At 37.4% G+C, this 26,524-nt stretch overlaps 1 protein-coding gene across 1 annotated transcript in view; it reads left to right on the top strand.

Annotated features, from left to right (window-relative positions):
• Window positions 1-202: 202 nt before the first annotated feature.
• The window catches only part of ARID4B (AT rich interactive domain 4B (RBP1-like)), a 94,794-nt gene continuing 68,472 nt past the window's right edge, over window positions 203-26,524 (top strand). Inside the window, exon 1 of the mRNA XM_009891151.1 lies at window positions 203-261. Within this exon, the coding sequence (XP_009889453.1) occupies window positions 256-261 (6 nt within the window). The 5' untranslated portion in view covers window positions 203-255. The remainder of the gene's footprint in view (window positions 262-26,524) is intronic.

Below are 26,524 nucleotides of genomic sequence, written 5' to 3'. Positions count from 1 at the left end.
GCGGTGTGGGGGAGCTGGAGGGGAAGCAGCGGCCGGGGAAAGAGGGGAGGGGGTTAGCTGGGGAGAAAGGGGGGATCCGGGGAAGGAAAGGGGGAGTTTCGGGAGGAGCCCAGCGCCCCCACCCCGATCCCTGCCTCCCCTCCCCCCGCCCGGTGCGAGCGGCTGGTGCGGTGCTTTAGCGCTTTGTTTTAAATTCCAGGTCCAGCCTCGGCCGCTCAGCTCCTATCGAGGCTTTTACCGCAGCCTGAGCTCATCATGAAGGTAAAACACTAATTTTGTGCGCTTGGGAGGGGAAAGAAGGGAGGGTTGCATGAAGAAATGCTGTCCTATCTGTCAGTCCATCTGTCCCGACCGCGGTGCGAGCGAGGCTCGGTGCTGCCGCAGATCCAGACTGCGGGCTGCTTCGCCCCCACTGCTGTGTTTTGGTGCCTTAGCTCGTTTGCTGGCGGTGGGGCAGGCTTTGCTCCGCCGCGTAAGGCTGGGGGAAACTGTAAGTTCGCTGAGCGGGGTTTGTTCTCCTTCAGAAACATTGTTTGTAGGAGAATGAGGACATGGCTGCCTGGGCTGAGCTTGCTTCATGGAGGAGCAGGGGACAGTCACCCTGCTTGAGAAAGTAACGTTGCAGGGGAAATGCTGGCTATACAACGGTGTTTACTTGAGTAGAGGTTACATGGTAGATTTACTTACTTTCTGTTTGTTAATAGGAGTTTTGTGGAATGAATAATCTTGATATGATCAGGGAGGGCGCGTGTAAGATTCTCTGCAGTGAAATGATTGCTGTAAGGTGCAGACAGATTTTCTAACAGGTTCTAATTTTCTTCTCAGTGGAGTATAGTATTCACATGCCTTATTGTTGCCCATTTTTCTTCATTTAGGCCTTTCCAGACTATTTATTTTCAATATATTTTGCAAGCTTATAGAAAAAAAAATCCTATCAGTGTGTGGAAAAGATCTGTGTACCTAAAAGTAGTTTTTAACAACTGAGGCTTGTTATTTTTTTTGTCATTTTGCTGATGATGTCTTGCTCAAACTGCTGTTTATGTTACCATGGCCCTCATGTAATTCAGCTCCCAGTCCTGCTGGGCTGCAGTAAATCTCGTTTCAAAATACTGTAAATCTTATCAAAAATAATTGTTAAAACCTGTGATACATCATTTCTTTGGTATTTATGAATCAAAAAGAGAAGTGTGTATGTGGGGTCTTGCACTATCAGAGTTGTGCCTACTGTCTGTGAATAAGTATTATGTAAAATGTGTACTTAATACTATATTCACTGCTGGAAATGGTAAATGATACAGACTGTGTTAATTTCTAGATTGATCTGAGTTGCTGAGAACAAACTAAGTCTGTCTGTATAGCTGTTAAAGGTTTAGCATGTTGGGGTTTTTTGCCTTGGTGACTTAATGACAGTATCTTTAAAAAAGGCATGTTTTAATTGCCCTCCCTATGATCTTTCTTTAACAAGTGGTAAGAGGTAAAATATTGCACACGTCTTTCTTATTAAAAGTAAACTGTTTACGAATTTATAACAACAAGCTGCTGAAGTAGTATGATACAGAGCTTTCCAAATGTGGCTCATTGCCTGGTGGGGATTCAGGAGATGGAAGCAAGAGAAATAGGAGGCAGTACAGGGAGCTGTTTTCCCCCAGAAGGAAAAACACTTATTTAAATGACAGCTAAATTTACATACATTTCTAATATTCTTTTTCCATGTAAACAAATCTTGCTGTTACCATAGAGATTAGGTTCAGATACTGTGGTTACAGAGCCATATAAATATGTAGATAGACAGTTGGGAGGATGAGGAGGTCGGATCACAAGTGGAATGCCTAAAGTACTCTGTGAAATAGTGGTGGAGACCCACTTTAGGCTGAATTGAACATATAACAAATGCTTAAATTTAAAGTAGCAAACACATAAACCTGTTAATAGAGCTATATTTAAAAAAAAACCAAAACCCTTCCAACTTACTCTTCAATAAGATTTGGGCTACTATTGCATTTTTATTTATTTATTAAATCTGGATTACTTCTGTCAGGGTGTTCAAATGCTAAGTTTAATTCTGCAATTTTTGCAGTTTGTGTGTTTGTAGCATTAAACTTCTATATGACTGGGATAACTCTCAGTACTTTATTTACTGTGCCCTGTAGTGTTAAGTGAGGTTAATATGTAAGTCATTACATTGAAGCTTTAGTTATTACAGTGAAACTTCTAACAGAATTGTAGCTCAACAAAAATTTCTAAGACTCAACAGTCTAACCAAGACTGGTTTTTAAGACTTTACGAGTAGTATAGTGCACCAGTCTTTCTGCTTGGCTTAAGTTTGTAATTTATTTTCTAAGCATACAAGGATACAAGTTAGTCCAAGAAGAAGCAGTAAGGGAGAGCACTTAAGAAAAATACTAGCTTTCTGTTTGTATCACCACAAGGTAACATTGACTATACTCGATCAAGATACTGTTTAACTATACTTTATTTGTGTTCATTTATTTTGTAAGTTGTTGAAAGACTATGCCTCAAGGACACTTCAGCATGTAGAGGATTTAATGCATTAAGGCCTAGTCTTACTTTAAGTCTGCTACTGCAGACTTGCTGCTGACTGCACGAGATTCGGGCCTCTGTTTTGATTTATGCCTTGGTCATTCTTTCAGGTGCAGACGGTTGTGTATTCCGGTGCATAGAACGTTAGAACTGAATTCCTTGTTGGTGTCTTTGTCTCTTCGGGTGAACCCGAACAACTCATTTGGCTTTACTGACTCCTTTTTCCCCATCTGTGTAATATGGATAGAATGTTTATAATTCTTTGTAAAACACAGTGAGGTATATTTAGGAAGAATGCCAAATCGTATTGATAGAAACCTGTAAGTCACTCATGCTCTTGCATTTTGGAACCCTCTGAGACAAGAGAGGTGTGCTGCCTGCTAAGAGATTACCGCCTCCAAAGCTGTTGGCGTAATTGTTGTCCCCGCAATAACCCAACTTAATCCAAGTAAATAAAGTTCCTTGTATAAACTATAACTTTAGCCTATTAAGTAGTCTTCCCATGGACTGCAAAGATCACTTGAAGGCAGTCTTGAAATAAGTCTTACAAGAATGATTCAAGTCTTGACATAATTGTGCTTGTTATTGTGATGTTCTACTAAATCAGGCTTTTTCCTGTGTTGAATGACCTCTGATAGTTAATACAGTTGTATAGGTAATGGCTAGGATGATTCCTATGTTGTAGTGAAATTTGGCGTTTTTTTGTTTAACTTAGGCACCTTCTGCATAAGGTTTAAGTATGCTTTGGAAGCATGTAGAATCTGTTTTATTATTTAAAAACTAATTGCGTGACATCAAATTACTGCCTCCTAAGTAGGTAGCAATATATATAAAAACATTATTATAGTTTGTTTTTATTTTTTCCCCAAAGTCAGGAAATAAACTCCAGGAAAGCAGAGTCTCTGCTTTTAAAGAAATAAATAAACACAAGCTCAGTTTCAACAATGATTTGTACTAAGAACTATTGTAAATGCTCCTCAGATTTTCAATATGTATCACAGCATTTGCTTGATATTTAAATATGTGAATGAGGGTAATATACCCACAGTAGTTAAAAAGTTCACTGCTGACTGGTGATAGAAATAGTGGATATCCTAGAAGCTAGAGCAATGCACTACGAATTAAGTGATCTGAAATGATTGTTTAAGCATCTTGATGCTATTTGCATGTTAATGTATTCCAGTCTGTAAAATATGAAATATTTAATGGTTGTAGATACTTCAATTTGGTAGCCCTAGATGTTCCTGAGTGCTTACTCAAAGCTCCCACACTAACAAATTAAGGAAGCCATGTGTACAGTTTATGGTGGATTTTTGTTTTGGTTTGGTTTTGATTCATCCTGAATTTACATTTTGGTTTCAGTAGTCTTTCCTCGTGATGTCTCTAGCTATCCACAGAGATCGGTGCTTTCCCTTAAAGCCAGTCAGTCTGTTGCTCGTATTCTCTGCCAGTACAGCAGGGGACAAATGTGAAATATCCAGTAAACTTTTCAGTCACTAATTTCCAACTTTGAGCACAAGTCAGCTGAAAGTCCTGTTGCTGTTATGCAGGCTGGGAACCAGTCATGGAATGTAGTGACCTTTCACTTTCTGGTTAACTGTTTGAATTACAGCAGAAATGGAGATCTATGGAGGAAGAGTACCATTAGAGTAGCTTTTGTGCTGGAGGTAGGAGAACAGATAAGTCTCGAGGTGGTTTTCCCCTGTCACTTGTTTTTGCATTATGAAAAATGATTTTCTTAAATTCTGTCCTGATGTTCTAGCTTGAACAAGTGATCAGAGGCAGTTATTGACTTCCTCATGCTTGCACAGTTATGTAGAAAGGAAAAGCAAACACCACTTGCACCAATCAATTACAAGTCTTGTTGGAATAATCTATGTTATTTTGAAATTGGTTGTTTGCACTTTGGAAATGCCACTCAGTATATTTTACAGTGGCTAAACAACATGGGAGTCTTGAACTCAAATCTGCATGTTTGGTGTGTGACTGTTCAGTAGTTGAGTGTGTTGATAAGGACTCAAAGTTAATTAGACCACCTAGTGGAAAAAAGGCTGCGTTAGACTGAGAAGACTAAAGTTGTATTAAACTACGAGCATTAGAAAAGTTAAGTTGCCTGTATTATTATCTTCAAGTTGATGAAAGATTTTTGGATCAACACTCTCACAGCAGCATGACTATTTATCAGGATGCTGTCTAAGAAAAATATTAGTAGACAGAATAATGAATATGCATCTCTTCAGTAGAACACTTTAGATGGTTATTCAGTTCAATTTGTAATCTGAAACAAGTACTGTATACATGTAGCGCAGAAGCACGCAGTGATGCCACATTGTGTGTCTGTGTTTTCAAATAAATTCTGCATTTTAGTTGAGAAGTCTTTCAAAACAAAATGCAATGGTTTTGAGGTATTAGGCTTTACAATCACTGTCAAATACTTAACCTGAGTGCTTTGCTGGTTATGTAAACTGAAAAAAAAAAAGGCTGACTTCAAGAAAGGTGGAAATGATACTGTTGTCGCAAATCAGTTTCAAATTTTTGTTTAAATCGTACAGATACATGCTCTTTCCTTAGAAAGATATGCTTTTATAATAGGGTGAAGACTAAAAATAAAGGGGGTTTGAGTTTTCCTCGTTTCAATAAGGTAACAAATTTTTGTAGAAAACCAGCTTAAGTTTACTTGGCACCCTAATGTGATACAGAGCCATCCAAATTTGTCAGTTTGTACTTACTTGAAAGTAGCTAAGCTGTTATGAAATGCTATAGTAGGTTCTCTGAAGTTCTATTTACTATAATAGGTATTTCAGCTATTTTTACAGAAATGTAAAAATCTGAGTAAACAAGGATCTTGAATGAATTTTGCCTTAAATATGATGCAGGTCACAGTTGAGAAATGTTGGTAAGTCAGGGCTTGTATAGTTGCTTGCTCTTTAGTTGGTGTGCTTCAGTAACAAATACTTCTTTTTTGATTTTCCTATTTAGCACTTCCAATGTTGTCCAGTTACTGTGCTTACTACCACTCACTGGATATTTGCTTGTGTGTACGTGGAATGGATTTCAAAAAGCCTCCGGGGAACTAAGGAAAATTATTTAGCCCTATGCATAAACTAAATGTTAGTGATTTAATATGTTTTTTAATAATTATTTTAAAAGGTTTCAATGGAAAGTCATAAATCTGGGTGGTGGGAGGTTTGGTGTTTTTTTTTTTTGTTCTGTTTTAGTTTTGGGGTTTTTTTTGTTAACATGGGGTGACCAGATGAGAGGATATTTCAGGGAATTAAAGTACAGAAAAGACAGCAAGCGACTTTGATATTCTATACTTGACAAGACATCTATTTTCCTACTGAAGATTAGTTTGAACCAGGGAAGAAATTCAATAAAGCACTATTGTGCTTTTTTTTTTTTTTTTTTTGGCTTGGAAGGCAGCATATAAAGCAGTCATGACCTGTTTAGCAAGAAGTGTTTATAAGCAAGCTCTGGAAAGGCAGCTGTGTGAGACTGTCAGAGCAGGGTGGTGGAGGGTGTTGCTGAGCTACCTGTAGAAAACTAGGATCGAGGTGACCCCCCTGCTTTATGTGTGACCACTGTGTGACAGTGGCTTCCTTAGTGAGTGTATATTAATTAATTGAATGTGTAGTAATATTTTAGGGTTTCCTGAACCCGTGGGGCAGCACTATGAAGAAGATTTTTCTTAAGAGCTAAGCAGAAACATTGTACTGCCTATGAGAAGCATTTTCCTTACTGTAAGCAAAAGCAGTAGTCATCTCCAGTTAACCTGGAATTACTTGCTCCCATCGCTGTTGTCTTGGAACCTGTGTGTCCTCTAGAGTGAAGAGGGTAGTCAGTACAGCAAAATCATCCAGAACTCCCAAATTACATAGTTTTTGATGGTGACTTTGGCAGACCACCTTAAGGATACTCTGCTTAGAGGCAGTGTTCATCAGTTGTCATGTAAGCTAAGTGTTGCACAGCAGATCGCCCACGTTGGACTACCTGGTGAACAACTGTTCTTGGGCAGAAGAGTGAGATTGCTGTTCTCATTGTTTAATCTGTTGGTTTGTGCTCCAAAAACCTACAGCAAAGGATTTTGTTTCATAAGTAGTTTGTCAAATTAAGCTTGTATGGTCATGGAAGAATGCAGTCTTGTCTCCTTCTTCCACTCCTGGCTGTTTATTTTTGTTGTATTTTGTGCCAGTAGTACATTTATGTGGTCCCAGGGTGGATTGAATCAAACTGAAATTAACTCAATAACAATCAAATATATAGACTTTTAAGTTGCAGCCAGAACCTGACCTGGCTGATCCCTACCATTGGGATGGAGGAAGGAAGGAGACGAAAGCAGAAGTGCACTGAGACTGATTTGGATTGGTTTAAACTGCTTGTGAACACACCTTCTTCCCCATCCCTCTGCCAAGTTAGCAGTTTGCAGTCATTAGCCTAAACGATTTGTAAAATGCTTACACGTGAAATTGCCATAGAGGTTCTTCTGGGCTTGCTTACTAGCACGAACACTGCACTTTTTTACAGGTTTGAAGTCTGTGTTTTCTAGATGGTGTTGAGCGAAGAGATTAAATAGAATTAATGGTGTGCCTTGAAGGTGATGACTAAAATTTAGGTTTTGATAGGCTAAACATTGATTTCAAGTTCAAAAGATGGAGAGGTTTTAAAGAAGAGATAGTATTAGAGACAACAAGAAAGTATTTAAAGTATTTTTTAAGGAGGCCATCATAAGCTTTGCTTCCTGCACTCCCCTCAAGTTTGTATTCAATATTTGGGAAGAATACCATTAATAATAATAATGTCTTTTCCCCCCCAAAGTAGCGCAACAGGTGGTATTATATTTTTCTGCAGAAAAGTATTTATAAATATTAGATTCTTACCCTGTAAAGGTTGCAATTTTGTGTAACTAATATTTATGTTAATACATTCTGCGAATAGGTATTTTTACCATTGGGTGGAATAATTAAGCAATTGTGCTTCCTTTATTCCAAATCAAAACAGTTGGAAACAATAATCTGGGGAGAAATTACATCACTCTGATAAGGAAATCGAAGGGAATAGCAGTCAAGCTCTTGATTCTTTGTACGTTAAGAAGGCCCATCTATTTATGGGTAGATTAGTCGAGACCCAGTGACAGTCAGGAGTTAACGCCAGTTGGAGGTGGTAGAGGAAGGTGTATGACACTTTGTGCTTATTGCCAGAAACAATGCAAAAATTTGGATGACATTCATTGTCTTCCTTTCCAAGAACTGTGGTTCTTACTGAGCTTTTGTCTGGGATCCTTTCCCTTTTGCCTCTTAGGTGACCTTCTAACCTACTACTGTTGATTGTTTACACCATCCTTCTAAGGGCAGAGAAATGGGATTTGACTTTGGCAAAAATCAGAACCAAGTGTATCTGCTACAAGGTTTCAGCTGGTAATAAATAATGTAATAGGGAGTAATTTTTTTGTGTGTTTGTTTTTTCACATTCTCTTCTGATCTGAAAGAAGTGTTTCAGTTTGTGGCAAAGCAACCTGATCCACTGTGATAATTTTTTTCTTTCAGATTTTCAGCTGTCCTCTCAACAGCGGATTGCAAGCGCTAAATCTCTTATTTGTACATAGTCCACTTCATATTTTCTTAAAGTAGAATTCTTAAATTCAAAAATTCTTAAGAATGTAGAATGCATTATTCTAAGATCACAAATAAATGCTTTAAATTAATTTATAATGGTGGAAGATAGACTTTCCAATACCCTGTATGTGTGTTTAAGTGCAAGAGTGTAGGCTTAATCTTTTTGTTAATGTAACTTCTTTTCCTGAGAGAAATAGTAAGGAGTTGAGACATTTTAGAAATGAGTACATGTTATACCAGCACTTCAGAATTCAGGAATTTCTTATGGAATACAGGTTTTGACTTTTTACCTTTTGCTGCTGCACTGCTTATTGAAAGATAGATGTTGCTATAATAATAAATCAATGTTACCTCAAATTAAATCACTACACTTAGAAATAAAATATGCATAATTCTTAATCTTTTGCTTCCGTAAATATAAAGGCATTTTTGAAAGCATAGCAATAATTTTATAAATTTCCACTTCAATTTCTTTAGAAGGTTTTCATGCTAGATGTGCATCAAGGGAGATAGTGAAGTGCTTTAGCATAAGTAAAACTGTGCTATAGTTTAAAAATTAGAGTATCATATGTACCGATACTTTGCTGCCTGGAACAGAGACAAAAATGGAGAGAATAATTAAAATTTAAGTAATTTCCATTTTGTGAATGCAGATTTACTCTGAAGTGCTCTTCCAGAACTTTATAATAATGGTCCACATACATTTACCCATAGAACATGGTTTGGGTAATTGTGCAGCATTTTTGTCTTCTTTATGCAAATGTCATGCCTATTTTCCTCTGATATTGGACAATGTGAAGGACATTAAAGCTTGGATTGATTCCTTTACTAACAGATTACCAGTGCAGCTTTTACATGCCTAAATATCAAGTCGTACAAAAGATGATGTCACTTTATGATGGACAGTGTTGGATGCATGGGCTGGAACCTGCAGAGTCACACTTCTGCTATTCTTGATCCATTTTGGAATTGGTGTGCTGAGGCTCCTGTTTTAGCTGTGTTCCCTTGGAATCACAGAATCATAGAATCCTAGAATGGTTTAGGTTGGAAAGGACCTTGAAGATCATCGAGTTCCAACCCCCCTGCCATGGGCAGGGACACCTCCCACTAGACCAGGTTGCCCAGGGCCACATCCAGCCTGGCCTTGAACACCTCCAGGGATGGGGCCTCAACAACCTCTCTGGGCAACCTGTTCCAGTGCCTTACCACCCTCAAAGTGAAAAACTTCTTCCCAATGTTTAATCTGCCCTCTTCCAGTTTAAAGCCATTCCCCTTCGTCCTGTCACTACATGACCTAGTAAAAAGTCCTTCCCCAGCTCTCCTGTAGGCCCCCTTTAGGTACGGGAAGGCTGTAATAAGATCTCCCCGGAGCCTTCTCTTCTCCAGGCTGAACAGCCCCAACTCTCTCAGCCTCTCCTCATAGGAGAGGTGCTCTGGCTTGCAGAAGGTATTATTATGTATATGAGATGTATGTCTGCAGTAATTCAGTTTTTCTTTGTTGGTAATTGTTTGCCTGTTGAGCTAATATTCTGATTTCAGTTTACTTTGCCTGATGGTAGCCAAAATGTTTGGATTGGTAAGTTAAACATATTTCACTGTATTCAAATAAATATCTTATTTCATAGGTTGACTTTTCTTGGATAATACAGAGTATATATTTATATGTACACTTACTAGTGTAGGGTGATCCAGGTTTTTAGAGGCAAGTAAAGCAAATGATTTGCGTTTGTTACATGCTATATAGTAAGACAAATTCTGTTTTGATGACAGTGAAATAATATATCGATGATAGAGAGATAGGTGCATGTTCCCCTAGGACAGACTTTTTTCACTGGTAATGTACATGGCATTGGTAGCATCTAGATGACCACTCAAGTGATAGTAGGTCAGCTTTAAATGAGTGGAATGGTTTTTTTTATGTATCTTCAGGAGTCCTGATTTCAGTTCATTAAAATTATATTTACTCTATTTTGCATTAAAATAGAGAACAATCCTACATGTTTCTGACTGGACTAACTTGTTGTGCAACAGCACTTAATTGAGCATTTGAAATGTTGTAATAAAATCTTAATTATGGTCTGACAATAAATATCAAACATAGCATCTATTATGAGGAATAAAAATCATTCATGATGCTTAAGCTGCCCTGATCAAGTTTCTCTAGTTGTGTATATTGTATTTACTTAGTTGGAATTTTGAGGAAGCAAATCAGCTTTTATGCTCTTCATAGAAATATATTAAAAAAAAAAAAAAGTGAAGATGGTATACTTCAGGTGCTTGATTCCAGACATATTCCGATACAGTTCCAGAACTTTGCTATCTTATTGCTGTAGCTAGATATCCTTACTGCACTTCCTCAGAATGCAACTTGGAAAGAAAAAAAATAAAATACACTGCAGTAGTTGAATGCAATCTGCAAATGGGACTACCCTTTGTTTACAAGAAAAGTCCTTAGTCTTAAAGGAACTGCAACATCTTTTCTTTTGTCTGTCAGTTTCTCTTGATACAGCTTTTGTGCCCACTGAAACAACATTCCAGCCAAGTACAGGCACCAGTATGTGGGCACGTGTCAATTGCTTAGAAGGGCCAGTGTGAACTCTTTACCCGAGTATTCTGCTTCTAGCAGTGGTGATGCACAGTATTTCTGTGAAAGCAATTTTACAGTGGGCTGATTAGTCATACGGTAGTATTGGAAGATTAGGTTTATTCTTTAAGCTGTGTATTTCAGAATTTCTCTTCAATTATCGTCTTAGGGAAAAAATGTTGATCATAAAAATATAATTAGAATTTCATTGGCATACGTAGTTGATACTGTAACCTGCTGATCTGACAGAGACACTGATGTTTTATTGATAGGCATTGTGAGAATGCTGCGTTGTCTTGGGTACCAAAGACCTCTTGGGATGCCTCTTCTTGAGCTTTTGAGAATAGAATGAGGTTTCACGTGGAAAGTAACAGTAGAATTTTTGACGTACAGGAGACTATCAAGTAAAACTTGGATAGACTTTTTCTCTTTCACTGTAGTAATCCCAAATATTACTTTTTGAAAAGAGGCTAAAAAAAACGAAGGTTTTAGTATAAGAGGCTTAAAGACTTTTAAGAAAAAAATGGTTTTTACAGAATAGCTTCAGCACACTTGAAAGCAGTGAATAGAGTCGTCTATCACCTGTGCAACTTCAAAAATTTTACTGTCTGTTTTCTAACATGTTGAAGGGTTTTGTGGAATCAGATCAAGGATCTTTCCTTAAATAGCCACTCCCTGGAAATGGCTGCTATTAGTCACAGGCTAAGCCAGCTGAAGATGTTTTGGAAACAGGTGCAAGGATGAGTAGCCAAAGAAACCGAAGCATTCTGGGTAGTTAAATTGGATAAAAGGTATGAAACAAGTTCATAGTTTAGGTCCTTTAATTCCTTAACCTTTGAAAGCTAACCTAGCTGAATACTAGGTGCTTGTATATTGTTCTTATTCCCTATAGTACTACGGTGGCACTTTTACTTTGTGTAGCACACATCTAAAACATGTTAAAACTATTCAAAATCATGTAGCACTTGACAAATCTCCTCTTAAACTCACTTTCAGCTGGTTATTTCTCTTTTCTTAATATCTGTGTTACTTTTAATGCTTACGTTCTTGGTTTGCTATGGGTATTTTCTGATGGAAAATTCTTGAAAGGGTTTTCAAATAACAGAACTTAGTTGAACAGGAAAAGCTTGCATCTCTGCTTTGGATAATTGCCATATTGATTATATTTAGCTTTTTTCCCAAAACCTCTTCTCACAAACTCAAAGCTTAAATACTGAACTCTTATGCTTAGGTAGAAAAGAGCTCTGGAAGACAAATGCTGTTGTGGAGAGGGATAAAAAAGCCAAATGCTAAATCTTCTTGTAATGCCCCTGCTACTGACCATGCAGGAATATTTGGTCAGCAGGATTCTCAGCAAATGTGTTGAGATGGCAGAGGAGTTTGTGGGTGTGCTTATATTTGTTAGATTTCTACAAGTTATGAATTGTGTTCCTAAAAGTTAGGAAACTTATAAAACTAGCTCATGGATGAATATTCTTAAAGGAACACTGTAGTTTATATGAGGACAAAACGCAAAAAAATAAAAATTACGGAATTAAGTTTTCAGTCGTAACTTCTCTTTTTTTTTTTAAATCCATGTAAAAATGTACTGAGTTACATATAACTTTCTTCAGAAGACATAGTCCTGGCATTTCTTTTTGTTAATCTGGGGAAAGTGGGATATGCAGAAAAGTTGTTGGCTTTTTGCAACTTGTGGGGTGGGTGGACAGGAGTTACAATTTATTTAACAATTTGAGGAACTGTCCATCTGAAAGAAAAGTGCACTGTGAAAAGTAATTGTCTACATTTTTCTAGCAGAAGATTACCTTAGTGAAAACAAAGTTTATTCAATAGAAATATTCTGCCACAGCAAGACTCTTTGAATTTAACATCACCCATAGTAGCTCAACGGGAAGTTGATTTGAGGTATGGGTTGCCTTGTGCTATGATTTGGGAAAGCAGCATTGTGATTTTTGTTGGAATAACTTCGGGTTCACTTACTTGCTTCTTCTCTTGGGAAGTTCACAGTGCAATGTTGTACAGAGAATCTGATGCCAATATGGATGTAGTCTGCCTGTCGGAGTACAAAGCTCAGCATGAGTTATAATTTACAGTATTTTTTTCAAGTAAATTACTCACTGTACTAATTTCTGTGCTGCCCTAGCTACCCAGTGTCCAGCTTAGTTAAGGCATCTATATTCTGCAAGGATGTAGATGTATCATATGTCAACAGTAGCCCAACAGGTGCTGGTAAGAAAACACCACTAGATTTAACAAAAAATAATGCTCTTTCTTTTCTCTTCCAGGCTCAGATAATTGATTATGTGGATTATATAGCCTCAGTCTTAACCAATGTACTCTCCGCTCTTCTTGAGCGGGAGCTTTCTGTACTCTTAACCAACTGTTTTATAGTAGTGGCAGGCTAAACTTAATTTTAATCTGTTTCAATGCTGCTTAGATGTTTCTGCATAGTGCAAGTATGTGTGTAGTCATGCTAATACTTCATTTCTTTTTAACCTTGCTTGTGTCTGACTCCAAAAGACATCTTCTGAGTGTCTTTAATGCAGTGGTTTTCAACCAGTGGTCTGCAGGTGCTGTGGGTCCTGCAGCCTGCTTCTAAGGAAATCTGAAGATACATAATTAAGACAAGCAAACTTGTTGCTGGTAGGTCTGTTCATTATTCAGGGATCTTATAGCTCCACTAGAATTTTTGAGGAAAATCAGTACATTGGAAAGTTTGAAAAAACCTTTGTCTAATGCAGCTGTCCTTTTGTAATTACATTTTTTTGCATGTATATATTCCCCTCTTTCTTGCACATATAATAGCAGGTACCTTAAATTCCTATTTTTTTTTCCCCTCCCCTTTTTTTACTGTGGGAGGAAGCTGAAATTTTTTTTTACTATCATTTACTATCTTTTCTATATAGAAAGATATTATGTAGTTATATATTTGTACTGTAGTAGGACTTACAGGCAGTTCAAGGATAGTAAGACTGTATTCCAGACATCGTAAAAAGATGCATGTAAAGATGCATGCATAAAAAGCCTAAGGTACTACTGTTGTTTTGCATGTATATAGTTATTGTATGATATTTGTATCTTAAGTAATGTAATGTTAAATAATTGTTTATTAGAAAGAAGAATCCTCTTCATAGGAAGCTTGGAGAGAAGAATCACTGAAAAGTATTTCTAGAAGGTATCATGCCAAATACATTGCAAAGAGACCAGTATAGATACACATATAAAACATAATGCTTCTAATCTCTACTTTCTAAAAATTATGCTGCAAAAGTAATAGTGGTCAGGTTAGTGTGTATTTATCTACACACACCCCGTCCAAACACATACATATATATTTTATAGTATCTAGAAATTATCTACAGTTCTTTAAAAGGTTCAGTTTGTTGGCTAGTCTTCCTTCGAATTTAATTCCAGTTTTATATTCCTGTTATATTAGCTGTTTCAGTTGCATAATTGTGGCATAGGGAATTCCAGGAAAGTCGAGTATAAGGGCTAACTATTTTAAAGCCAAAATATTGCACTCAGTGTATTAGTTGTTTTATCCAAATGAGACATGTTTTGTTAGCTCTTGTGTAACGTTTTCCCTGGAGACTAAAGAATAGCAGGTTACTGATGAGGAATAAAAGGGTAGTTTACACCAGGAGCGAAGATCTGCCAAAATGTTCCAAATAAGGATTCGCTTACACTAAATGTAAGGAAAAGTCTAGGGATTAGTGTATGCATCTAGTTGAATTCAAAGATTGTCCGAAACCCAAACCAAATCAAAAATGTTTGATTTTGGCTGGTTTGCAAAATGAGAATCTTAAGTTTTTGCTGGCACTGAGCTAGAAAGGAAGAAAGACCGTTGGTCTGTGTATGCTAAATCTGCTGAAGCCAGTGGAGCAATTTATGGACAGTTCTGCAGAGCAAGTCACTGGAAAGCAAAGGAGAGCCTGGTTTCACTGTTTTTAAGTGCATCTTCAGGTTCTGTTACTTGTGTTTGGATCTTAGTGAACCTGAGATGACAACAACCTGTTTAGAAAAGCAGGAGAAAAGCAAAAGGCAAGTTGGTGGAGAGAATAGAACTTTTTTTTTTTTTTTTCCTGTAGGTAAAATACCTTTGTGCTTTATGCTTTTAATTTAATGTAATCTGAAATGGGGACTTAGATGACTATATCTCCACCAAGTCTGAATTTTGCAGAAGAAACTAGATGCCAGAGGTGTAACTGATTGACATTATCTTTGTAGTGATATTTAGCCTTCCTTTAGTTGACTTTTTTTAATAGCCATGTCAGGCTCTGTGAAGGGGGGAGGAAGTCTGCATAGCCATATTCCTGTAACTGTAGTGTCTCTTCGAGTGTATGTGCTGTGTCAGACGGTGCTAATGGGCTTCCCAGGTTAAATCCACAGAAGACCATGAGACTATTGACATATTTTGATCTCTTTGTCATTATGGATGTAACCTAAAACTCAGGTTTTCTGGATCCGTTGCATTTTAGTGTCTGCCACTGCTGTTAAACTCGATGGAGTTAAGGTTTATCCTTCCTTGTGCAAGGCAATGACGTGTTCTGAGGAACCTTGCTTGGCCAGCTGTATGGTTCTGGAGAATTCTCTTGTTCTACTGTAGATCTCTGCTCCTTGAAGGCCTTTTAAAGATTCCTTTAACGCTGGGTCATTGTCTTGGTACAAGTTCTCTGTAGTCCAGTCATTAAATGTCACACTTTCTGGAAAGTCAAAGCCAACATATTGTTATTTTTGACAGGACTGGTCCCATTTATAAATTGAATTAAGCCAAGTTTCTATTTTGTGGGAAATTCTGAATTTTTTTAAATTCGTCTTGAAATTAGTTCTCCGTTTAAGATGGGACTTCTTATTTTACAAAAACAGGTTAATAAAAACCTCACCTGTTTTGTTTGGTTCTGTAATATAGTGGTAATGGTGCTTTGCTAGTTTCCTGTAAAATCTAATGCTCAGTCTATTCCTACAGAATGCTCAGTTGAATCAATATTTTTTCATCTGAAAAAAATTTTTCACTGGAAAAGCTAATACCTGCTTTGTTTGCAAATAGAGTGCAGTGGATATAAAACTTAACATAAACTGTTTTTTTGAGTGCTATCCAAATAGATTAGACTTTGAATACAAACTTGCATTTGACCTTGCATATACTCCACTACTGAAGTGCTTTCAGCCAGTTTAAAGCCACTTCAGGGATTTAGTGGAGATGTTTGACTGAAAGCTGTTTGTTAGATGCCCAGACCTCTGTCTTGCGTTCAGGGATGAAACTCAGTTTAGAGGATCATTTGAAGAAGAGGTAGTTAGCTTTATTATCTAGTTATTAAAAAAAAAAAAAAGAAAAATGAAGTAGCGTGGTAAATGTTATCTTCCTCATCCAGCTAGGGGCTTCATACATTTCATTTTTAGAATTTGGAAGAAAGAAGTTAGAAGTCTAGAGTGTGCAATGAAAAGGTAAATCTAGAAAATGCTATCATATGTGAAATGGTGGGGAAGAGGAATATTTTCTAGTTTTTGAAATGTCTGTATTTTTCTTCAAGAACCTTATAAATTCTAAACAATGATTATGGAGTGCTGCTTCATGTTGCAGTTTGAGGCAGACTGCCAGTTTACCCATTGATTTCTCTTCTACTTTGTTAACTCTGGTGTTTGATCTTACAGTGAAATGATTCAACTCATTAAAGTGGAATAAAACTAGTTTAGCAAAAGTAGAAACAAGCGAAACAAATAGCTATTTGTTGAATCCGTGAGTTGAATCACGTTAGCGTTTGAACAAAGGTGTACCAGAACTGATGCAAAAGGGAGGATGGACAGGGAATGGCATCATTCATGTAGATTTCAGTTTGGAGGGCCAAGGCCTTCCCCTTTTACATTTGTGAGTTGTTAATTCAACTCACAAAAGTAACATGAAAGAACACACCATCTCTTTAACTGTTGGTGGTGATCCTGTAGCAGCAGCACCTCCACCCCTCAGTTTCAGAAATTTGACAACTACTGTTGGCAGTAGGTAGTGTCTGTTACTGGTTTTGGTTGTTTAAACCCATTTTGATTGATTTATTTTTGATGACTACATATTTTTTTTTTGTTAGTTTTCTGCAGGTAGACAGATCTTAGAATATTTATCCTAGCATTCCTGGCTTTATTCCTAAAGGACTGAATTGGTTCAATCCTTTTTACTAGACTGGTTTTCTAACTTTGCATAATGATTAAAACTGCATTCTGATGATCATTCAAAATTACCAGGAAAAAAACAAGTAAATGAATGTGACTTGCATTCAGAACAGTTCTGTTTGATTAGATTTCTAGCATAAAGAAACCATATACTTGTTTTTGTACCAGTTAGGTCTTAAAGCACTGAAGTTTTTAGAAGTTTCCTGTCGGTTCTGTAGCATTCAGGGCTGTTGTGATAGCTTCTTGTTATTTATTTTGTCAGCTCATACAGTTGTACTCGAGACAAATTCATATTTTGATTCTTATACAGATAGTTGTTTATTTTAGGTTGCAAATACAGCAGAAACCCTGCATGTTATTATTTTCTTCCTGCATGTTAGTAATTTCTCACTTAAAACCAGATTCTTTTTTCCTTAGATAGCCCCCATTTTTCTTCTCCTCCTCCCAAATTTACCTAAGGGCCTATTCCATCTGTTCCTTTTAACAGATAAAGCATTATGAATATTGCCATTTCAGAAATCTAATAAGCAACTGTTTTAACTACAAGCTATGTTACCAGGTTTTTTTAAGTACTAAGAAAAATGCATTATGAAATCCTAATCCATTATAATGGGATGCCTTTGAGGCTAAAAAACCCACAGCTGTAATAGCCACAAGATTGCAGGATTTCAGAGCGATGAATATGAGGACAAGGCAGCCAGCTTTGGCCTAGATAATTTGTTGAGAGGAAGTGGGGACTGACTGCAACAGTTGAGCTTTTAAAACTAAAGAAACGAACAGATTGTTGCTGGGCGGAGTTATGTACAGTGTGTTTTTAAAATTAGTATTATGATAAGTAAGTTGAGCTCTAACCAGAGATGAAACCATGTGCATACTTCCTGTCTGTCTGAGACATCGCACAAGTGCCTGGGGGTGGACGAATGAGTTTTGACACACATCAGCACATATCAGAAGTGGTAAAGCTGGTATTTCTTCTGCGGGAAATGGATAGAGTGGTTTTCCTGATCACTTTGATTGGCTATTTAGTACATGGGGTAACTCACAGAATCTTGAAAAGCACAGATGACTCTTCAGAAATCTTTCCTGTTCCATAGCTGCCTTTAGCACAGTATTTTGCTTTAATTGTGGGAGTTCCTTGTTGATACACAATTTGAGTGTGAATAACTATAGCCAGATTAGGCTTAGTCTGAACTACTACTTCGAAAACTTTGCTCATTCCTTTAATGTGTGTTCGGTAAGACTGTTGATTTAAAGCCTCGAAAAGATGGAATATTTATTTCATCCCTTATGATCTCTTCAAGTAACTAGTAACACGTAATATTAACATCCTTTTTAAAATCTAAAAGCTCCGTTCATCCTGAAGCCATCTGCTTTTTTAATGCCCTAGCCTACATGATTAAAGAATGTTGCAATATTGCTTCTTTTCTACGCAAAGAAAGAACACTTTAGTCTGGTACTATAGGCCAAATCCAGTGAAGGACTGTAGCTAGCTAACCTGTGGGTGTTTCTGATACTTCTCAGTATGAGTGAGGGCACTGCATAAGTCTCCTTGGTATTATGAACACGCAGGCTTGTGGCACTGAATGCTCTGTCTGCTGGGCAGAAAGAGAATTAAGTCAGGTAAGAGCGCTTTATGAAGTAGGGTAGAATCTGTTGGATGGTTAGCACAGGACTTATCTGCAAGCACCTATGACTCGTTCAGGCATCCCATTTCCTTTAAGGTGGTTCATGTCATGGATTTGCATTAGTCCAGATCCTTTGGAGGAGTGAGCTGGGTGCATTATTCAATAAGACAAGATTCCCACGACACAGAATCCAGAACTTTGCACTAGCTGCCTTTTAATCTGAGGTTTTAGCTTCTGGGACTGAAGACAGCTAACAGGCTAAGCTGAGGAACCATCAACAGTCAGCACACTTGCTAGAGTTTCATGGTATGGTATGTGCCACATTAACAGTTCGTTGCTATTGAAAATGGAACGTGCTGCATGCTATTTCCTTCTCCCCTGGGGGGCAGTTCTTGGGGAAAAATAGCCAAAAAATAAATGGAACATGAGGCACTGTCATAGGTGTGCCAAAAAGGCAAATGTTATGCTGAAACGTTGAAGTATTATTTGAAAATTGTGTGAAATAATCTGTTTGCTGCTTTTGTCTGTTTTTGGGCACCAGCTTGAAGAAATCAAACTCGAGAGGAAAGCAATTAGAAATACCGTGTGTCTTAAAAATATGGCCTATAGGTAAAATTTATACAATAACTTGGGGTGTGTGTGTGTGTTTTGTTTTGTTGGTTTTTTTTTTTTAATTTTATTTTAGAGATGAGGTTACTCCAAGGAGTTGCATCTCTTGAAAGCTGTAAAGCAAAAGCACACTGGTCTCCATGTGCGGTATTGATAAGAATTAACAGCAGCAAGAAATATTTAGATGAGATGCTATGGAAAACTTGGTAAGCATGGGAATATGTTGTGTACAGAGAGTGTGGAATATTCACTCCAGAATTTAAGAACAGATACGACAGACATCTGTTAAGTATAATGCAGCTACAACGATCTTACCGAGAGGAACGGACTTTATAACCTTTTATGTGTAATTAAGTTTTTGTTTGTTTTTCCCAGGAATCTCATCCATCCTAATTGAATCTTCAATAAAGTGGTTAGATTAAGTTATTTCAGTCTCTATATAGGTATTTTCTAAACTAATTTTCATAGTTCTTTCTGAATGTCTTGTCCCCGGCTAGCCGTTTTACACTGAATGACTAGACAGCAGTTGAGGGAGCACGGCAGAGTTAAAAATCCCCTCTCCTGTCTAAAATTTCTTGTGTTGCTGTATGGTATTAGCCATTTTATACTACGGTGCTTTCGGTAGGCTCTTGTGTACAGTTGGCTATCTGCTGCAAACACATTCTGTGTCTAGAACCGCAGTGCACATACATGTTTGTAGTTCCTGAATGCTTAGATTTGTGCATAGCTTTGATATGTAGATCGGTTGTGCTTAACTTACCAAATAGTCTGTCTTTAGGAGGGACTGATTCTTAATCAGTAAGAAAAAGGCTGTATTTTCACTTTGTTTCATATTTTCTTTTTTTTCTTTCATATTGGTTGACAGTTGCATGTAGCTTTGACATTATTTTTGGTACTCCCCCATCACTCTCCTAGTTAGCAACAGTGGCAAACCCCAGATCTAAAGGCTACGCATGATTTTTTTTTTAACTGGAGTAATTACATAATTTAATGTGTTATTGGTATATTTTTAATGTGATACTAAAAAAAAAAGTCTTTTATATTAAATGACAGATCAGCTACAGTTATGATTTCATACAAATATACAAAATAACATATTAAATGCTTAGAATTTCAGAATATAGCTTCATCAATACATATTTAAACATTGTAAGACTGAAAATATCATAGCTGTAGTTAGTGAATTGACTTGGGTCAATGTTTGAGAAATCTCATTCTGCTGTGAGGTTTTGAATTAGTACATCAACCTTTCTGCTTTCCCTTTCTGTCTAATCTAGGAATAAAAATAAATCCTTCCCCCTTTTCCTTCCCAATAATTAGTTTAGAAGGTGGTGTACAGAGTATGGAAATAAACCAAGGCAAGAAATTGTATTTGCAGAAAAGGCAGTCATGGATTATGATTTGTTTTGGTTTTGTTTTTTAAGGTTCAGTTTTTCAACTTGGTATGAATTTGCTTCTGAAGTTTTACACAATAGAAAATATGATAATAAACAGAAGCTTAATATGCTACAGTTTAGTGGGAAAAAAAAAGTTCTTAGATAATGATCTGATTCTCACTTCTATTCACCAATCCTGGTTTTGCTATCAGTTTTAGTATCGAAAAATATTATATTTTTCTGTCAACCAAAATGACAGTATTTTTATCAGTTATCTAGAATAGATTTGCCGTAGAATACAAAAAGTCCCTTTCACATATATTTATTTTCCTGTTCTGCATAGTGTTATACTGATTTATTTTTTTTTAGAACTAACTTATTAAAAAGAAAACAATCATTAAATTATCTTTAACTGGAAGTAGAAATATTGCCAAAGAATTATCAAATTGTTTTAAAAACAGCGGGTTTTTTTTTTTCTCTTGAGATTTCATTGACTGTTGATTTTTCAGACCTCACATAGTCCTATATTAGCTACTTCATTGTTTTGCTTAGGAACCGTCTGGACTGGTTTGTTTCATTAAACTATCAAATAATCTTTGTTCCAATCCATTTGGAACACAAGCATATCATTATCATATCATTCTTTTCAGTGCTTTGAAACATCCCAAGTTTTTCATAGTGTAAGCAGCATCTGTAGACAGAATTGTGGCACATTTTTAAAACAGAGGCAAATTATCGAGACCTAGTAATTTAAATAATGCTCCTAAGCATTATCTGAAGCTTTTAGTTGGAAAAAAAATACGTTTGTCAAGAGAAAGACTTAATCTAACTTATTTTCAAGTGCAAAACAGGTATCAAGGACATCCTTTTTACTAAATTATTTTACCCTGTAGTAACAAACACATTATTGTTTGCTTCCTTTTTTTTTTACTTAAAATTCTTCATACTTGAGTGCATTTTGATTCTTGCACTAAATACACGAAATCTGAAAGACTTCTTCAGATATCTGTGACGAAAATAGAAGTCTTCCTGTAGAAGCTCCTTAAATTTCAAGTTAATCCTTTTTTGTTTGTTTGTTTATATGTAGAAACTTAATGTTCAAACTTCACTTGGAACATACAAAACAAGTGTGACCAAAATCCATGAAGTTGCACTATCTGAGGTTTTAAACTATAATGCTAAATAGTTTTGAGTATTTCGTTAAACCTTACTGAAAATTACAATCTGTTAGCTATGGCAATGATTGATTTCAAAAAAGATTTTATATTCAGGGGGATAAACAGCAGGAGCAAGCATTCAAAATAGCTTTACTTCAGGTGGTCTTTCAGCAATACAGAACAAGAGAAGAGACCTACAAAAGGAATTGTAAAGAATTGGCATTATTTTTAGAGAGACTGATCAGCAGTTCTGGAGTGTTTGATTAAATAAAACATTTTATGGAGCGATATGTTATATTGATAGAAAGAATACAGATTTCCATTCTTAGGTCTCAAAGGACTAGAGAAACATCAAATGCCTACTCGCCTTTGAGTAAGATATGCCTTAGCCCCATTCTGCAGACTTGATAGTTGGTACGTGCCTGCTGGGTTGTATTGTTGTGCAGGAAGTCTGTGACCAAATTAGGAACAGAATCAGAACTCAGTGGGTTTTATTCTGTGTGGTAAGAAAAAAACCCACCCTAAATACTGTCTTTTTTTTAAGCATAGTCACTGTTCTGGATTTGCTGTTTTGAATGGCAAATTAGGTAATTACTGTTTGAATGTTTGGAAGTGACACTACTCAGTAAATTTCTGGATGGAGAATCAAGTTGCTCTTTACCAATGATTAAGATAGACTCACTTTTAAATCTTTTCTTTGAAATTTTCTCATTTCCTGAGTAGAGTTAAAATGTTTTTATAATTCTGTATCCATCAACTTAGTGTAGTTCCAAAAACAAACACACAGAAGTAATGGGATTACTAGTTCCATACAAATTCAACTTTACATAGATAAGTAAAAATAATAAAAATCCATTTTGCATTTAAAAGATACATTAAATAAAGGAAGAGTAACCTATGGTTACTGAATTGAACCTCTTGTTTTGAGTCACTTGGTCCTTCATGATCTCAGAATCTGTAAATCCTTTCCATGTAGCTTGTTTTATTCAGGGAGTAAAACCAGCTGTTGCGCCTTTTCAAGACTTTAAGAACTTTAAATAAGCTAGGCATTGAACTGATCTTACTGAATAATTTGAAATAAAGAAAATAGTCCCTTTGTACCTGTAGAGAATGCTAAAGCTGTCAGAAGTTGGTTTAGTGCTTCCAGACACCTGTTCTCTAGGTTCTGGTAACTTCCAGCTTTGGGGGGGAAGAGAGAGAGAGAAAAGGGGAAAAAAACCTCTTTGCCACAATTATATGCTGTATAATGTTTGCCTACAAGACTGGTGAGGTGTTTCTTGAAACTTCCTTGCAGCTTTTCAATTGAAATTCATTAAAAGAAGCCCCCCTCCCCCCGCTTTTAATTTAGAAATGTTCAGTTTGATTATGACGTTCCTACCGTAATTTTGATTTGTGGGCAAAATGTTGATAACATTAAACCATTTTCCTTCAGAAATTTCAAAATTATTAGCTTTACCTTTCTCTGAAATGTATAACAGTAACAAAACAAAAAATCAAGCCAAAAATCCGATTTTTCAGCCAGGAGAAAATTAGCCCAAAGCACACTCTTACTCTTTGTCATGTGACAGCGTTTGCATAGGAAAAGCATCACTGCCCTTCACTCTGTTGTAGCATGCAAGTTTCCAGAAAAATTCATCCTGTTTTCTGTTGTGGTGGTCTTATTTCTGGGAGATGGAAGATGCGGCAATGGATTTACTTTTTTAAAGGAGTTTTATATCTTTTGGGCTTCAGTCTGTTTCATATGTTGCATTTGTCTCTGAGTTATGTGCCTTAGTAACATAAAGTTTGTAGAAAGGTGTTAGAAGTTTCTGATATTTGTCGCTCTGAAAATACATCAGGAATGTATTTGTAACCAACTATACATATATTATTATCTGCCAAATCGAGTACATTAAATATGCTATAGTAATAGTTTTTTTCCTGAAGATGTCTGCTATTACTGTAAAGTTGAGCGTCCTCCTAACCACAGCAGGTTGAGCTGTAAGCAAAATCTTGCACTCTTAATTACACTCGGTAGTTTTGTTTGTTAAGAGATTGATTCTGCAGTATGTGGGTAGATCTCTGCTATTGGGTAGAACTTACTGCAGTTTGAAAATATTTAAGGTAATAATCTTTATTTCAGTACCTTAGTCACTGGGAAGAAAGTTTTTTAATGGCTTCTTTGTGGGTTTTTTTCACCTGTTTTCATGAAAATAGTCTTTCAGAACTTATCTAGGAGATAGTGGATTTACCCCTTTTCCAAAAAATGATGCTGTCTTTGAAAATTTAGTCTTCTCAAGCCTTCATTGCCCCAAACATTTCTGAAACCCTGTTGAATGACTTTGGGGTGGCTGATAATTCTGCAGGGTGGAACGGCAGTTTAAGTTACCAGCTACGTGAAACTTTTGCCCTTCATTAGAAGATTTAAGGATCTATAGATAGTGGGATGGAGTGCACCCTCAGCAAGTTTGCAGGTGACACCAAGCTGAGTGGTGCTGTTGGCATGCCTGGGGGAAGGGATGCCATCCAGAGGGACCTGGAAAAGCTTGAGAAGTGGGCCTGTATGAACCTCATGAGGTTCAGCAAGGCCAAGTGCAGGATCCTGCAGCTGGGTCAGGGCAACCCCAGTATCAACACAGGCTGCGGGTGAAGGGATTGAGAGCAGCCCTGCCGTGAAGGGCTTGGGAGTACTGATGGATGAAAAGTTGGACATGAGCTGACAATGTGCGCTTGCAGCCCAGAAGGCCAACCCGCATCCTGGGCTGCATCAGAAGTGTCGCCAGCAGGTTGAGGGAGGTGATTCTGCCCCTCTGCTCCGCTCTGGTGAGACCCCACCTGGAGTACTGTGTCCAGCTCTGGAGGCCCCAGCACAGGAAAAACACACACCTGTTGGAGTGAGCCCAGAGGAGGGACACAAAGGTGATGAGAGGGCTGGAGCACCTCTCCTGTGAGGACAGACTGAGACAGTTGGAACTGTTCAGCATGGAGAAGAGAAGGCTCCAGGGAGATCTTGTTGTGGCCTTTCGGTACTTAAAGGGGGGTTATAAGAAAGATGGGGACAAACTTTTTAGTAGGGCCTGTTGTGATAGGACAAGGGATAATGGTTTTAAACTGAAGAGGGTAGATTTAGACTAGATATAAGGAAGAAATTTTTTATAGTGAGGGTTGTGAAACACTGGACCAGGTTGCCCAGAGAGGTGGTAGATGCGCCATCCCTAGAAACAGTCAAGTTGAGGTTGGATGGGGCTCTGAGCAACCTGATCTAGTTGAAGATGTCCGTGCTCATTGCAGGGGGTTGGACGAGGTGACCTTTAAAGGTCCCTTCCAACCCACACCATTCTATGATCTTAAATTATGGAAGATGTGCAAACCATGAGAAAACACTTCCTTTGGAAAGATAACTTCAGAATGCCATAGACAGTAGAAAAAAGTTTTGCCACCGTTCCTCTTGCTTAATATGGATGAGGGGAAAAACAAAAAGATGTTGAGCCTTACAATGTTTCTTTTTTAAACTCAAGAATTAATTTGGACGCCTGGTCGGGGGGGCATTGTGAATCTTTAAAAAGCTTTTTCTGAACCTTGGTTATTGAAAATAAAGAGATGTTAAATTTCCATTTTAAAAGTAAACACTAGTATCAGTCCTTTTTTTTTTTTTTCCAGTAGTTGTGGGATTGTTGGGGTTTTTTTTTTGCTTCTTGAAAATGTTTCACTAGTTTCTTGACTCAAGAGTCTTATAGAGTAGATAAACACTGAATTTTGAACGTTTAATAGAAGCTGAAATCCTGGCTTTCAAACTTTGTATACATGAAAGACAAAGGGAAGGTACAGACCCAGTTTTCTCTTTGCATATTAATCTGAAAGCAGTCCTGCAGGCTTTCCTGCTAAGTATGTCTGCTATGTTTCTAGATTGAATGCTTAATCTTGTTTTCATGTGGTTTACTTGGAACATCCTGTGTGTGGTGCAGAGGAATACAGATTAGGAGATAGAAATAATATATTCACACACACTGTATTAGATGTGCTTATAGGCAAAGGACAACGTAAAGCAGTTTTATCGGCTGCTGTACGACATGACAGACTTTACAAAGGAATTTGAATACAGTAATGCAGCACAGTTGAAAGAGGAGGTGTGAGGACAATTTCATCCCACGTAGATGGAAAATATCTAAATGTCTAGAAAAACTGGAAAACTGACCTCTTTAACAGCCTTAAAAGGTATGTAAAAGCATGATGCTACCATTTTAGATTGCAATGTTAAAATGTTTATTCCAAAGCGCTCTGGAGGGGTGTGTTTCCTCCCTCACACTTGGAAGACCAGAACTATTAATATCGATGTAAATGTCCAAATTCAGAAGATGTGCAGGTTGTTTTATGATGTGGGCATCTAGCCATTTATCAGTCTTTCCAAGTATAATCAGCTTGAAGGCTGGAGCGGAACCCTTCCAGCAGCCTGCTTTGCCTGCCAAAGAAAATTCAGCCACTGAATTGGTGGAAATTGCTGACTGGTCACCTAGAGACTGCTCCTTATTTAAGTGGTAAACCAGCTTTTCAGCGGCGGCGGCCTGCGCTGCTTATAGAAAATCCCGTCAGTACACAGCAGTTGTGAATCGAGATAGCAAAGAAACTATTCATCCAATTTCCATTAATAAAACAAAATTAAGTACTACTACTACTACTACTACTACTACGGCGGTTGGCCATTAGTTTGGATTCCCTAATAGAAAGTGCAAAGCTGCAGGAAGTCCTTTTCTTTTTACCCCTTCTGAATGCCGCAAAGTACCGGAGCAGTTTGTTGGCTGTTGCTGTAGGATGCGCAGCGGCGTTGCCCCCACCCGGAGGGGCTGCGGGCAGGCAGTCGGCTCCCCCCGGCAGAGCCAGC

This window comes from Charadrius vociferus, unplaced genomic scaffold (genome assembly GCF_000708025.1).
Source record: "Charadrius vociferus isolate BGI_N301 unplaced genomic scaffold, ASM70802v2 scaffold78, whole genome shotgun sequence".
In the NCBI taxonomy this organism is placed as follows: domain Eukaryota; kingdom Metazoa; phylum Chordata; class Aves; order Charadriiformes; family Charadriidae; genus Charadrius; species Charadrius vociferus.
The sequence above is the reverse complement of the archived record's forward strand: the minus strand, read 5'-3'. Positions and strand labels throughout refer to the sequence as shown.